The 14,193-nt window shown below is 42.7% G+C and overlaps 1 protein-coding gene across 1 annotated transcript; it reads right to left on the reverse strand.

Moving 5' to 3' along the window:
- Window positions 1-2,979: 2,979 nt before the first annotated feature.
- Window positions 2,980-7,733, reverse strand: crybb1l2 (crystallin, beta B1, like 2; the record flags this gene model as incomplete). The annotated part of the gene is given in 7 exon segments (XM_083937727.1): window positions 2,980-3,151; window positions 4,678-4,820; window positions 4,959-5,091; window positions 5,996-6,114; window positions 6,572-6,672; window positions 7,561-7,619; window positions 7,621-7,733. Coding segments are annotated over 7 exon segments (840 nt in total).
- Window positions 7,734-14,193: the final 6,460 nt, after the last annotated feature.

The following is a 14,193-nucleotide window of genomic DNA, read 5'->3' on the forward strand; positions in this document are numbered from 1 at the left end:
GGGGAACAGATGATGATTTAGCAAGGAAAACTGGATATTTATCCCAGTCTTCAAAGTGCTGCCGCTGCTCCAACTCCAATACTTCCAGAACCTTGGATCCACCAAAATATCTCCCAACCTTGATATTCTAGTTGAATAACAAACAATTGGCCATTGCTGTCCAGTTCAGGACATGACCATCTTTGGTAACATCTGCCTGACTCAGAATCCACCATGATTGAACATTGAATGCTTCAAAATTAATCTTTGCACAGGATTGTGCAAAAACAACCTCCCGTGTTTTGTATCATTATAGGAATCACATTATTTGCCCGTAGTGCTTAAGTTGACAGAGATCAGACTGGTTGTTTCTTTTTTTGGCATTTTAGATGATTTTAAAATCAAATTGCTTACTTTGCAGCTGACTCACATTTGAAAAAAAAATGTCAGTTCGCCGAGTGTCCACTAGGGGCAGGTTTCATAATAGAGCAGTTTCTCATTGACCCTCATGTTAAACAGGCCATTTTCACAGCATAATTAAACTTGTTTAAGGCCTAGGACAAAAAAACAACAATCTAGTCTGTATGTTTAGGTCATATCTCCATGACAACACCGGAGGGGCACTGACAACACTTTTTTGTGCCGTGGCCTCTTGAGTGACAGCTAGACACTGGCCCTCACTTCTCCTTGGAGGTGTACATCAGCCAGATGGACGTATCTCCTTCCCCCAAACGTCAGATACATGCCCTTTTTTGATCAAAGGAAATGAGGCGGAGTCAAAGTCTGACAAGATGGCGACTCCCATAGGTGAATATGATTGGTTCAAGTTAAGAGAACGGACCCCGACAGATATACTACGTCCATTTTTTTATATAGTCTATGGTTCTCACTGGAGTGTGTACCTGTTTTGTTGTAGTTAAATAGAAAGTGTATGGATTAGTCAGCCGGCTGGTGAAGAAGAAAGAAAAACTATGAATGAACATGTGAATCATATAAATGTAGTGTGCGCATCATATCTGAGCTAACAATGAATGCCACAATGCCATTTACTGAAACACACCTCATTATGTTTGCAAGATTTGAAGTACTCTAAGCAATTTAAAAGCCCTGATCTATAAAAAGGCGAATGATCACTAACGTGGGTCACCCACAAATGATTTGATATTTTTGAATATTTGATCACCCTTAGGGAAGAAAGGAAGCATTGCATTATTGAATGTAGTGTGAATGCTAAAATGTGGTCAGGTCCATTTTGGTGCTGACGTTAGCAGACAACTGGGCTTCAGTTCTCTTTGGTGAGAAAGATAAATAATGCAGGAACTCATAGAAAGCTTTAAAACATAATGAGCTATTTCAGGCAGACTGCAATGGTAGTGAAGAGTGAGTGCTTTCTTAGCTCACACATTAACAATGTTGATCCAAAGTGTTCCATCATAGAAAGCCAATCTGTGTCTCTGTAGCAAACATTATGCTGAGTGATCACACACTGTGTATGGACCGGCTGTTTCTTCAGGGTATGTGAAGTGTGTGCAGTAAATCAATACCGTGTCTTAGAGAAGAAGATTTCTGCATTAGGATGTCTAAAAACGACTAGACCGTTGTTATATATTTTTGTGAGTTGTGTATTTACACTATTACATGTTTCGAACAATGTTCAATCCAGATAGATAATATAATGCTATTCCAAATATACGGTCTGTTACATTTGATCACCTGTCAATGTCATATCCCAACTGTGCATACTTCAGCATGGCGGTTGTCTTCCAGCTGACATGAATTTACTTTTTATCCAGTTTAAAACCATAGTATTCTTTTAGATTTGGGTTATTCATAAGTATATATTTTAGCCGGATGAAGAATTTACGTCAGCAGAAGTCTGGATCTTAAAGTTTTACGTAAGATTTTCATCTATTGAATCGTCTTTTAAGTTAATATCTATATTATTATTTTAGATATATTATATCTATATCTAAAATAATATGCACTAGCATGCAAAACAGAGAAGGGGAGTGAATTCCTTCTCCTTACATAGAAAATACTTGTTTGCTGCTATATTAATGGATGAATGTTGTGTACAGCTAAGATATTGACTTTTTTTCCATGCATTCCTCTTCCTTGTCAGAAACCCGATATTACCTGTACATTACCCACAATGCAACTTGACCTCTTAGGATCTAGAGGTCTGTAAGCTAATTTATTTCTAACTCTACACCCACAGATGTTTTTCATTTTCAAACTTAGTTTTCATCCCCAACTGTCGCTGACTCAAGTGACATTACTTGAGACAACATCCAGCAGATACAGAGCAACATTAGCCTTCAGTCACAGTAGTGGTGGGGGAATAGCATATCCATACTTTTGGGACATACATATCAAAACCATATCTGTTAAATAAGAGGTCAATTCAAGTGGATCAGGATGTGAGTTGCTTTATTAGGGTTTAGGGTTGATGTGGCTGCAGGATCTGCGCACAGACAGTTTACCACCACTCCTCTTGCTGCCTCAGATCCCCCGCCACACAGACAAACACAAATCCACCCCCACCTCCCCAGTGAGGCTCTAATGGGCTGAGGGAGGGCTGACGTTGGTGGGATGCAGAAGAGGAGTGTTTGAGGGGGAGAGAGGGAGGGAGGGGAGGAGAAAGAGGAAAGTGGGAAGAAGGGAGCAGACAAACAGAGAGGGAGAACGAAAAATGGAGAGAGCGTTCATGGTTGTATTCAGTCTTGATGGTCTGTGTAATTATCTCCTCTTTCACTTCGAATAACTTTTCATTGCTCACTAGATTACAATGTTCCAACAACTAAAAATAACAACCTGCCGTATTCCCTCCATCCCGCATTCAAGCTGTCATGGGATTTTGGGACAGAGGAAGAAATATTACACCCTCTCCCTCCTCCTGTCTTTCTTTGCCCTCCCTCCACCGCCTCCCCCTCCATCTCTGTGCCCGCCCTCGGCCTCCATCTCTCCTCCGATCCCTCTCTTCCTCGCCCTCGCTGGGTTTCACTTGGAGGACATGGTGTAGCAGCCATGTGGGTGCCACTGCATGTCACGGATGCGCCTAATGGACTGCATCTGGGGGCAACGGGCACCAAACTCATTGAAATGCCTGAACTCGCCCTTCTCCAGCAGGTACTGGCTGCCACGGTAGCCGGGGAACTGGTATCCCACCCAGCTGGGGAGAGACAGAGGAAGAGGAGAGGGGAGGAAAAGGATTTTACACTTTCAAAGCAGGGATGGTTGCAGCGAAATCACAATACAGCAAGTGATGAGAAAAATGGTGCGTGATTGATCAGAGATGATTAGGAGGATATTGATTCAAGGAAAGAAACACAGGGTTGAAAGACAAATAACAGACGAGTAAAATGTGAGAGCAAGACGTGAGAAGCACAGATGTAGAGGGAGGATAAACATCAAACAAGTGAAGACATCGATCTGTTTGTCATGCTGTCAGAGCAAGCCGCAGATGTTTCAGACAGCGAGGAGCACAACACATGAAGTAATCACAGCATTTAAGAAACAGTGTCTGCTGTCTGCCACACCTCTGAGCGCTGAGTTGCTGACGTTCCTAACACCCTCGGTGAGCTGCTGATGAAAAAGCTCTTTTCCTGAACTCACTTCCAAAACTCTCAGATACTTGGTGATTATGCTGCTGTTTGGGCTAGTTTAAGAATGACGTCACAATGTGGGAACTGTCTGACACATGTAGGCTTGAGCAGTAACTGGTAACTATAATCAGATCTGATTACATTTGAGAAGATGTTTCCTTAGATTATTTCTTTCGGATTCCATTTTTGATAACGTCTTTAAAAAATATGAAATTAAATTAATTAATTTAATTATTAAAACTTTTTTTTATCATGAAATGCGTTCTACTGTATATCGAAGTAAGTTACTTCTCTCAGGTTGACAGCTTTGTTAATGGTGACTTAGCTTATATTTGTTTTCAATGATTAATGGCTAATAATAATAATAATGACCTATTTATTTCTGATCCAATGCTGAATATATGCTGAATATATTCAAAATGCATTTTATTTGCATTGGACATGTTTTTTGTGCACATTTTTGTGGCTGTATAAGGTGCAATATTTTCAATGTTTTATTTTGAAGCTGGACCCGTTGATGCAGCAGTTGCAAAAGCAAAGTGACATGTTTGTAGCTGAAAGATTTATGATCCGACTAGCCTGGGGACCAGGTGAATCTGCAAGCTCAGTTTTCATTTGCTCTGGCAGAAACGTCTGGTCTCTCTGCAGCCAGCCAGATCCTAGAGCAGGTTTGATACAATGCGTATTCTTCGTTCTTCACGCAAAATACATATTGACCTCATTTTTGACAGTGGTGTAGTGGAGGGTATACGCAGGTACACAGGGTAAACCCACCTCTTTTTCTGGCTACAGCACTGCTCGTGCACCCTGGCACGGGGGACACTACGGAGGGCATTAGCTTAGCTCAGTAAAGAGGAGCCCTGTTGAGGCATTAGCAATACGTCAGATGTTTTGTTGCCCCGTTTGGTTGTAGGTCTCTCCAATTGCATCCACAGATATTTTGGTCCAAGGCCATTGATCAAAAACGTTCCTTGGAGAGGTTTCAGACTAACACTCCTAACACTCACTCAATCTCAGCAAGAAAACAAGCAAGTGTGTTTCCCAAAAACACTTTTAAAAGAAGATAAGAGTGTGCTGTTGCAACTCGACTCACGTTCCACAGCTGACCATGATGCTTCCCACTCTATCGGTGAAACCGTAAGAGAACAGGCTGGGGACATCATCGTCCATGATCTCCATCTTACGGCCCTTGAACTCTCCGACCTCGTACAGACAGATCTTGTGCTTCTCAGGGTCCTAGAAATTGGTGGGGTACAAAAAAAGGGGGAAGCAACTGAATGAGAAAGAATGGGAGATGAATAGAACGATGAATGAATAGAAGCTGCCAAAGTGAGACCACTTGTTTCCTGAGCGGTCGAACAGAGGGCGGTTTACCATGCGGACAGGCCTGAAGGACAGCAGGTAGTCGTTCTTCTGGCAGTTGCTCCAGGAGTCCCAGCGGGGGTACTCGCCCTTCTCCAGGATGAACATCTCTCCGCAGAAGTTCATCTGCTCAAAGCCTATGAAGCTGAGGACGGGAGGAAAGGTCACATGATCAAGGGGGGGGGGGGGGGGGGGGGTGGACAATCAGTGTACTGCACGAAGGCAGTTTGAAACATCAAATGTGTGATCATGATTATCATTAACATTGTGAAACAGAACTGCCTAATTTTAGGCAACTCCTCTCTGAGACTCTCTGAGGACTTTCACTCTTGGGTCAAGGTCCCGTGTTTGTTTGACCCATCCTCCAGTCTAATCCTCCAGTCACCTGACTTCCTTGTTTACTCCTGCGATAATTACTACGGCCCTTAGAGGTCGCCACTGAACAAGAAGTGTAAATATCCGTAGCTATAAGCTGCTCGCACACTTGACCTACAGGTGGGGTTTTTTTGTGAGGAAAAGTCTGGAATATACACATGAAGGTCATTTTTTTCATCAAAAAGAGTTCAACTCAGCCTGTAAAACAGTTGTATGATGTTTCCACAGTTTGGAAAATTACCTTGATGATGTCACTCTGGGTGACACAGTTGTGGCTGTTCCTGTCTTCTTTCTACTTGCTTATTTGCTCTTACCTTGAAAGAACTCATCTCTTTAATCGTTATTTTTATTTGTCCGCACCGATCCATGCTTGTCTGATTGATATGTACAGAGGAAGATGGCTGCACTAATTTATTCTCAAACATTGCTTTTTGTTGCTTTGTCATTCTGTTAGTTTAGGTATTGAAGTTTATCCAACTGCTGCACTCCCACTGCCGCAAATCACGCGGGATAAAAGCATCAGCCACATGCCTCAAATGTGAAGTGTGTAATGCCACATAATGGTGAGGTAAAATTTTGAAATCACCTGCTCTTTGCTCAGAGGAGTGTGGGTGCTGGGTACAGTGTGATTACTTGCAGGTGGGTGTGCGCGTACAACTGTGTATGTTACTTACGGGCCACAGTCGACGCGCAGGGAGCGAACCCTGTCCATTCCCATGTCGCACACATTCATGCACTCTCCACTGATCTCAATGCAGCGACCCTGGAAGTTCTCCTGGTCATACACACACATCTGGATAGTTGGGGTAAAGAGAATGAGGATGAGGAAGGAGGTCACAGGATAGAAAGACTTATAAATGAGACCTAACAAGACAGAGATAGAGTAAATTGAAGTGTTGTTTGATGGCTTTCACCACTGTGACTAAATGCACAGAAGCCTTGCATTTTTCTGTCAGTTGTAGTTGTCATCCACCCCCTCACTGTAAGAACCAGCAGGTCGTGACAACAGACATCAGAGGGTAAACTGTAGGTGTGAGGCCAGCTGCACACTGAGTGAAAAAGACTGTATGGTGCAACTGTAGATGTTTGATCATCGTCCGTGTGTGTGTGTGTGTGTGTGTGTGTGTGTGTGTGTGTGTGTGTGTGTGTGTGTGTGTGTGTGTGTGTGTGTGTGTGTGTGTGTGTGTGTGTGTGTGTGTGTGTGTGTGTGTGTGTGTGTGTGTGTGTGTGTGTGTGTGTGTGTGCTGTACCTTGTAGGAATTCATGCCCATCTCAGACATCTTGTTCTGAGCTGCCTTCCCATCAGTCTGGGAAGCAGACTTGGATTTCTCTCCTCCAGCAGACATGATTACTGGAGAGAAAAGTAGAGAAGAGGAGAGAAGAGAAGAGAAGAGAAGAGAAGAGAAGAGAAGAGAAGAGAAGAGAAGAGAAGAGAAGAGAAGAGAGAAGAAGAGAAGAGAAGAAAAGGGTCAGTATGAAAACGATCGGGGTGGGGAGGGGGATAAAGGGCTAGGATTGCCTCCACATGGTTCTCACAGACCATTCCCCAATACATGAAGTACCAACGTTTTTTCACGTCCACATGCACTAACATGCACGTCAGCATTTTCTCTGAACCCTTCTCTTAACTAAGATTAAAAAAAACACCCTATCAAGTAATATCACACAATTCCTCAAAGTAATACAACACATTACTATATTTAAAGATTTAAATGATCCTCCGTTCAGCAAAAAGTATAAAACAAATAACCCTCCCCCTTTCCTAACCCCCACACCCCACCCCCAACAACTTCCACACAATCCCACACAAAGCTGAATTCCGTTCCGACTTTTCTGCTCTACACCTACATTTACACTCGACTTTACACTTTTTCCAAAAAAAAACATTAAAATCACCAAAATGATGTCGTCGATACAAAGGAACATAGCAAATGCTGCTTACAGCCATTTATTCTTTTCAGTTTTGAACCTGAAATTAAAAACATTTGAGGAACCAACTTTTAAGTTCTGTATATTTTAGGTCCCACCAGTCAAGATTTAAACATTAGTTTTAGCATAATTAAGAGATGTATTGACAACCATTAGATTTATCCAAAAAAAGAAATTGCCTGTCATATCTTGAGCTCAAACTATAATAGACTTTTATCATTGTTAGGTATTACATCGTGTTATTCTGGCTCTCTACCTCCCTTCTTTCTTTCTTTTACCCGTTCTGTATCATGTTTGTCCACTGTCTTACCTGTGGCAGTGTGTGCGTAAAGGAGTAGACTCTGGGCTGAGACTGGTGGTCTGTGAGAGTGCGCCAGGCCCCCCGGAGCTTTTATATGCTGGCGGCCAGAGAGAGGGGATTATGGACACAGAAACAAACTCGCTGAGCTCACAGCCCCCACAGAATAGAAATCCCCCCATCATCAAAGAGAGAGAGAGGCAGAGCGAGAGAGAGACAGAGAGATATAGGCTGAAAGAAGGGGAGAATAAATGTGAAAATCAATGTATATTCCTCATCCATCAATGTATGCCTCCGATGACTGAATGACAAAATAACTTTATAATAAATTCATTGTGACATGAACCAAAAAACATAACTGAACTAAAAGGTAACTAATCAGTCAGTGAGCTGTTACATACAAAGCCCTAACCCCAATAGTAGTTTCACATTTAAACGCCTGTCACAAAATGATTCACTCCTTTCCCATCAGGGTTTTAATCAAGAGGCACTGGGACAAACAATAACAGGAAAAGCAATAAGCTTTGAGAAGCAATAACCTTGTTCCAGCTCTGGGTGAGCAAAGAGGTTCAGAGTGTGCATGGACAATAATCTGAATCTCTCTCCTCATCACTGTGGGAGAAAGCTATTAAATTAAAGACCGCCGCCTTTTGTCTTGCGTGGGCGGATAAAATATATAGCGGTGGGCGTTGGTCTATGAGGTGCTTATTCCAAGTGCACAAGAGGGAACGTGGCTGCACAGGAGAGGTCACGTCATGTGTGACATCAAGGTTTCACTTATACTGATGAGGACAGGAGGGGAATAAGGGCTGTGGCTCTTCACCAGATGAGATCAAATTACTCCTGTCTTGAATTCAGTGATCAGCCTCATTAATCTGAAACTCTGAACCTCCTCAAAGCCTCGCGCTCAAGGGAGCATCATGAAAAAGGTCAGTGGAGGGAATCTGTATCACCCACCCAGGGACTGTTGGACATCCCAAATGTAGAAAAAAGTGGTGAAGTGACCGTCAGCAGGGGGAAGTTAAGGTGATTCCTGTGTAAAATCATCCCGGGGTCTTTTTCTGCAAATACATTCATCAAAAAAGCCGTCAAGACCTTTTTTTTTTCGTGACAGAGTAAGGGAGATATCCCAGACAGTCGCTAACAGCTAAATGCGGCTAACATTAGCTTGAGGCAGCACGTTGAAGGCATTAAAGCGGCTTTTTTAACCACTAATACTGCTCAAAATAACACCAAACTCCTGCAGTAGCATGATAAGAGTCTCTACACATAAAACGAAGCATCAATGGGCTCCTTCCTTTTGGATTGTCTTTGGTAATCGTCCTGAATGGACTTTACCATGAGAGGATCTGGTACCGGGGCCAGTGTGTAAGTCTTTCAAAACACTCTTTTAATAAACTCTGGGTTCACTAACTACATTGTTGGTGCTCCGTTTTATGTGTAGGGACTCTTATCGTGCTACTGCAGAGGTTTGGTGTTATTTTGAGCAGTATTAGTGGTTAAAAAAGCCGTTTTAATGCCTTCACCACGCTGCCTCGAGCTAATCAGTTTTAAAAAGACCCTGGGAGGATTTTAAGATGGGATTTCACTTTAAGGGGCACATACGTCTTCCTGTTCTCTGTCCTATAGTAAGACTGGCAGAGGTCCTTCCCTTTGGACTGAACGCAACGACTGGATTCAGTCCAGCATCCAAATGCACAGTCTATGATAAAACACTTTTCGGAGCAAATGAGGATACACAAATGCATTCTTTGATGAAAATCACATCATAGATTATGAAAATTAAAACACATAAGCAAGAGAGTGACATACATTTTTAACCGTCAAACAAAAGAACGACAGCTATTCCATTATCAGGCTGATTTAATTTGAATTAACCTTTATTTAAACAGGGACTTTCTTGAGATACATTATCTCTTTTTCCCCATGCATGAGAACACACACATATAACCCCCAAAGCAATTTCAGTCAAAAAAGCAACTGGACTTGATTATTTGTCTAGGAAGACATGTTACCTCTCATCCAAGAGGCTTCATCAGTTCATTTAGAAGAAGAATTACTTTATTTATCCCGCAACGGGGAAATTTAATTTTTTCACTCTTATTATTAATCATGTTACACACACAGGCCCGAAATACACACACATGCACAGACAGGACCTATACATGCAATTAAGGAGAGATGTTAGAGCGAGGGGGCTGCCAGTGACGGGCGCCCCTAGCAGTTGGGGGTTCAGTGCCTTTCTCAACAGCACCTCGGCAGTGCCCAGGAGATGAACTGGCACCTCTCCAGCCAACAGTCCACGCTCCATACATTGTCCACACAGGGACATGAACCAGCGACCCTACGGTTCCCAGCCAAGTCACCTATGGACTGAGCTACCAAAAAAAAAAGAAAACAGGGCAGCCCCATTTAAAGAGACTGAAGGTCCTCGAGGCAGCAGCCGCAGGTTCGACTCCAACCTGCGGCCTTTTCCTACATGCCCCCCCCCCTCTCTCTCTCACCCCATTTTCTGTCTGTTCTACAAAATAATAGGTTTGAAAACTGCCAAAAAAGAATCTTGCAAAAAAAGAAAGATATGTAAGATATGATACCCATACATATTTAAACCACTAACGTTCATAAAGACAGTAATAAACAATAATGTAAATGAAGGAACGTGTCTTGGGATTCAAAGGGGAACATCACCTAAATGAAGATTCCCTGTTATCCCCATGGCCTTGGAAAGTTCAATCAATATTCATGAACATAAGCTATTTTCTCTCAAAGCCAGAAACCAGAGAACTACGGAAGTCTCAAACCTGTGATATCATCAAGTATAACGCTGCTCAATAGACAATGAATGAACTTTCTTTTCTTTTTTTATACCCAAACGAGCTTTATTCTATTAAAGTGTTGTCAGCTGTGAAACAGAAAATCAGTATCTGAGCATTCCCATGGTGCTCTCAGTGTTATATTTTATAATTCATTCTCTATGGAGCAGCTCCACTCTTTATACTCAGTGACATCACAAATTGGAGTTTTACCACTATAGTTTTGTTGGCATGTTTCCTAATATTTAAGAATCGAATCGCAATCGTAATTAAGAATCGTAAGTAGCAAAAGTTCTTGGGGTTTGTTCTTTAATACACTTTAGGACAAGAAGTTATGAAATCACATCAGTATTTGTAAAGGCAGCATATAGGAAGGTCTTTTACCATCCATAAATATCCTCGGAGTGCATGGTGTAGGACCATCTTTCGTTTTTCAAATGCACATCTACTTTTACACGGCCACCCGTCTCCAGCTCCTTATAATAAGACCATATACATGCTGAGCTGAATGATCTGATGAAGAAAAGATGAGAGCATGAAAAGTCAATGCCATTTTTTTTTATCTGCACCAATAAAGCATGCTCTTCAAACAGCCCTTTGATCAATACGGAGCACACTGATATTGGCAGCTGCCTTGAAATGTGTGAAATACATCTTTAGACTCAATGAAGGTTTGACTGCTCTTTCTTCACACAAACCATTGCATTTTACATTTCATATACAGACCTTTGATATCTTGTGTTTTTGTAAGACATCACACTATCTGCGCAAAACCGAGTTTAAAGGGTCATACTTGTCTTTGGCGCTTTGGCACATCCTATTCCTTCATGTCCCACTCACATCATGAAGAGGAGGCACCACTGAGGCTATTCAGATATGTTTGCTGAATTAAACTGCATTCTCAATCACGTTTCAAGGGAAATGTGTTTCGTCACAGATTACATTTGTTTTTTTTGTTATATCACAAATAAATGTGGAATTAAAGCGCCTCTACGTGCACATAGAGCTTGTTGTTCGTTTGCAAATACCCACCGCGCCCGTATCCTCCTGTCCACTCAGTATAGTTCACAGTTTGTGCACATGCCACAGATCCCACCTCCCTCCTCCGCATGTTACAACATCACAGGCACACTCCTCGAGCTCGGTGCAGTAGGGTGTGGTGGTTGGCACTGTCTCACCACCAAGTAAGAGGGTTCCTGGTTCGAATCCCAGCTGGGGCCCTTCTGTGTGGAGTTTGCACGTTCTCCCCGTGTCTGCGTGGGTTTTCTCCGGGTTCTCCGGCTTCCTCCCACAGTCCAAAGACATGCACGTGTTAGGTTCATTGATGACTCTAAATTCCCTGTAGGTGTGAATGTGAGTGGGAATAGTTGTCTGTCTCTGTTGTGTCCCACAACTGGCGTCCTGTCCAGGGTATACCCCGCCTCATGCCTGATGTCAGCGGGGATCGGCTCCAGCCCCCCGTGACCCCGTTAGGGACAAGCGGTTGAAGCTCGATGGATGGACACGCGTCAAGCTAGGCATACGCTAAATGACGGTTGCTATTTATGAGTAAGTGACCCAGCCTACCTCTGTGTAGCATGTACCCTCGTGTACTCCATGCTGTTTATCGATGGGAGAAGACAAGGACGCGTTCACAGGAATCTGGTGCACGTGCACTGACGAGCACTCGATGGGAGGAAGCGGAGGAGCTCGGTGGTAGTGGGGGAGGGGCGGTAGAGTTCTAGTTCGAAATTTGACTGAGTCAACGCAATCTGCCAGACGTGCCGATTGCAGCTTTGAGGTATGTACATAAATTAGTTCACGTAGCAAAATAGGCTACTTATTTTAAAAACAAACAACAATCTTTTCTTAACCTAGACATGTAGTTTTGTTGGCTAACCCTAATCTGTATAAACAGATGTATGAATTGATATGATTTCAGAATCTGTAGGCAACAGAACACATTTTTGGTACCAGAAGTGTTCTGATTTGGGTTTGCAGTCCAAGTGGTATTGACCACTCACGTTTTAACATGCTCTGGTTGTACACAGGCAAACAGTGTGGAGAGCAACAGAGGTGGAACGCATTGGCCGGAATGCAATCTGGGAAATCACCTGCTATCTTTTCATGAAGATTTAGCTCTTTATTTATTTATCGCAGCCATATGCAGTAATGTGTTTATAGAGATGTTGCCCCTCACCTTCAACTCCATTTGTGTGTCTCAAGTTGCTAATCAGATCTGGTGCACAGAAGAAAAAGTCTTGGCATCAACATCCGCTGGCGAATACCGCAAACACGTCACGTCACAAATAAACAACACATCCTCGGAAGGTAATGAGGAATGCAGTTTAGTTGTAAGGGAATGTGATTTTTTAGGAGACGAGGTTGGGCTATACCAACTACTACAGTACATAAAAAACATCCATCCATTTATTGCTCCTTCAGTCCATCCATGTGTTTATCTATCAATATATCAACCCATTTAGAAAATTAAAATGTGTAATTCATCAGTTGCGTCAGTTTTGCATCCTCCTGCACTACATGTCTCTGTGAAATGAAAGGTAAACCATTTCTGCCAAGTGTATCCCACATAATTTGTATATCTGGAAAGTTGATATAGCCTATGTATGTAGTCAGAACCAAATTCTCTAAAAGACATGTCGTATTTATGAAGTGATGGTAGTCCTTATCCGAGCCCAAATCAAGCCCATTATAAACTACTGTTGGTGCAGAGCAGTGACTTCAGAAATGCTGTTGGTCATGGTCGACCAGAGGAGGTTGGGGGGGGGGGGGGGGGTGTTGCTGTGGCAACTGTGGTCCATTGTGTGAAGTGATGGACTAAGGGGGTTTCCAATAAAACAATATCAGTGCAAAAAGGTCCAGTTTCATCAACTGACACTATTACAAAATGGCCAAAAAGCTATCCGGCTGTTAAGTCTGACGTAACACCCTTTCAAAATACGATATCTGGGTCCAAACGCTCCGTTGAAATAAAACAGACAACAACGGCCGAACATGTGAACAATTACGATCACCTCTTTCGTCAGTTAGACATCTTTTTCATCCATAAGAAAGAGGTAAAATGACAATAACGTTGTTTATTTAAAATCTACACAGCATTGGGCTCGGAACAGCTTGGACCTAGAATCATATTTTGTAAGGTAAAAGCTGTATTCTTTTCTTTTTCAGTGCTCCTGTGGGGTTTTTTTTCCCTTGTGTTTTACACAATAAATTCTCCTAAAAAACACTTTTCTAGCTATGGTTTTGCGTTTGAAGTTACTATCATGTTCATTTATAATCAGTGTCATTTATAGAATTCTTCTGTCCCAATCTCCCAGACTTTTGAGAGCCACCATTGAAGCAGGCTCCCCGGGTGGTTCTCCAAATCCTTCTCATTCTCTGCCTATAGTCCCGGCCATTGTTGCTCTATACGATGGCACTGCTGACCTATACGAATAGACCAACAACAGCCCCGCATTCCCCACTCTCACCTCTGTGCCTGCTGTATATGATCTGCTGAGTAGACAGGCCGCGTATGGTTACAATGAGACAGGGCGCGCGAGAGAGGGGCTGAGCGGCTGCCTCGCCAGCACGCGCGCCCGCACAAACACGAGCACAGAAGAGCACGCGGGAGATTTACTCTCACCTGAGTCAAGCTGGTTACAGTTAGCCGTAGGAAAACCGGAACTCTTCTTCCCCCTGCCTTCAAAATAAAACCCGTAATGGGCAACTAGGCCTCGTGCTTATTTTCATTGTTTATTAAGATTTAACGTAATGTACACAAAAGGCCCCCCAAAGGAACGCTTATCCAACTTGTCTATGTGTATTAATAACAATCTACGGATTATCTTCT

Source organism: Echiichthys vipera (genome assembly GCF_963691815.1).
Source record: "Echiichthys vipera genome assembly, chromosome: 2".
Classification (NCBI taxonomy): Eukaryota; Metazoa; Chordata; class Actinopteri; order Perciformes; family Trachinidae; genus Echiichthys; species Echiichthys vipera.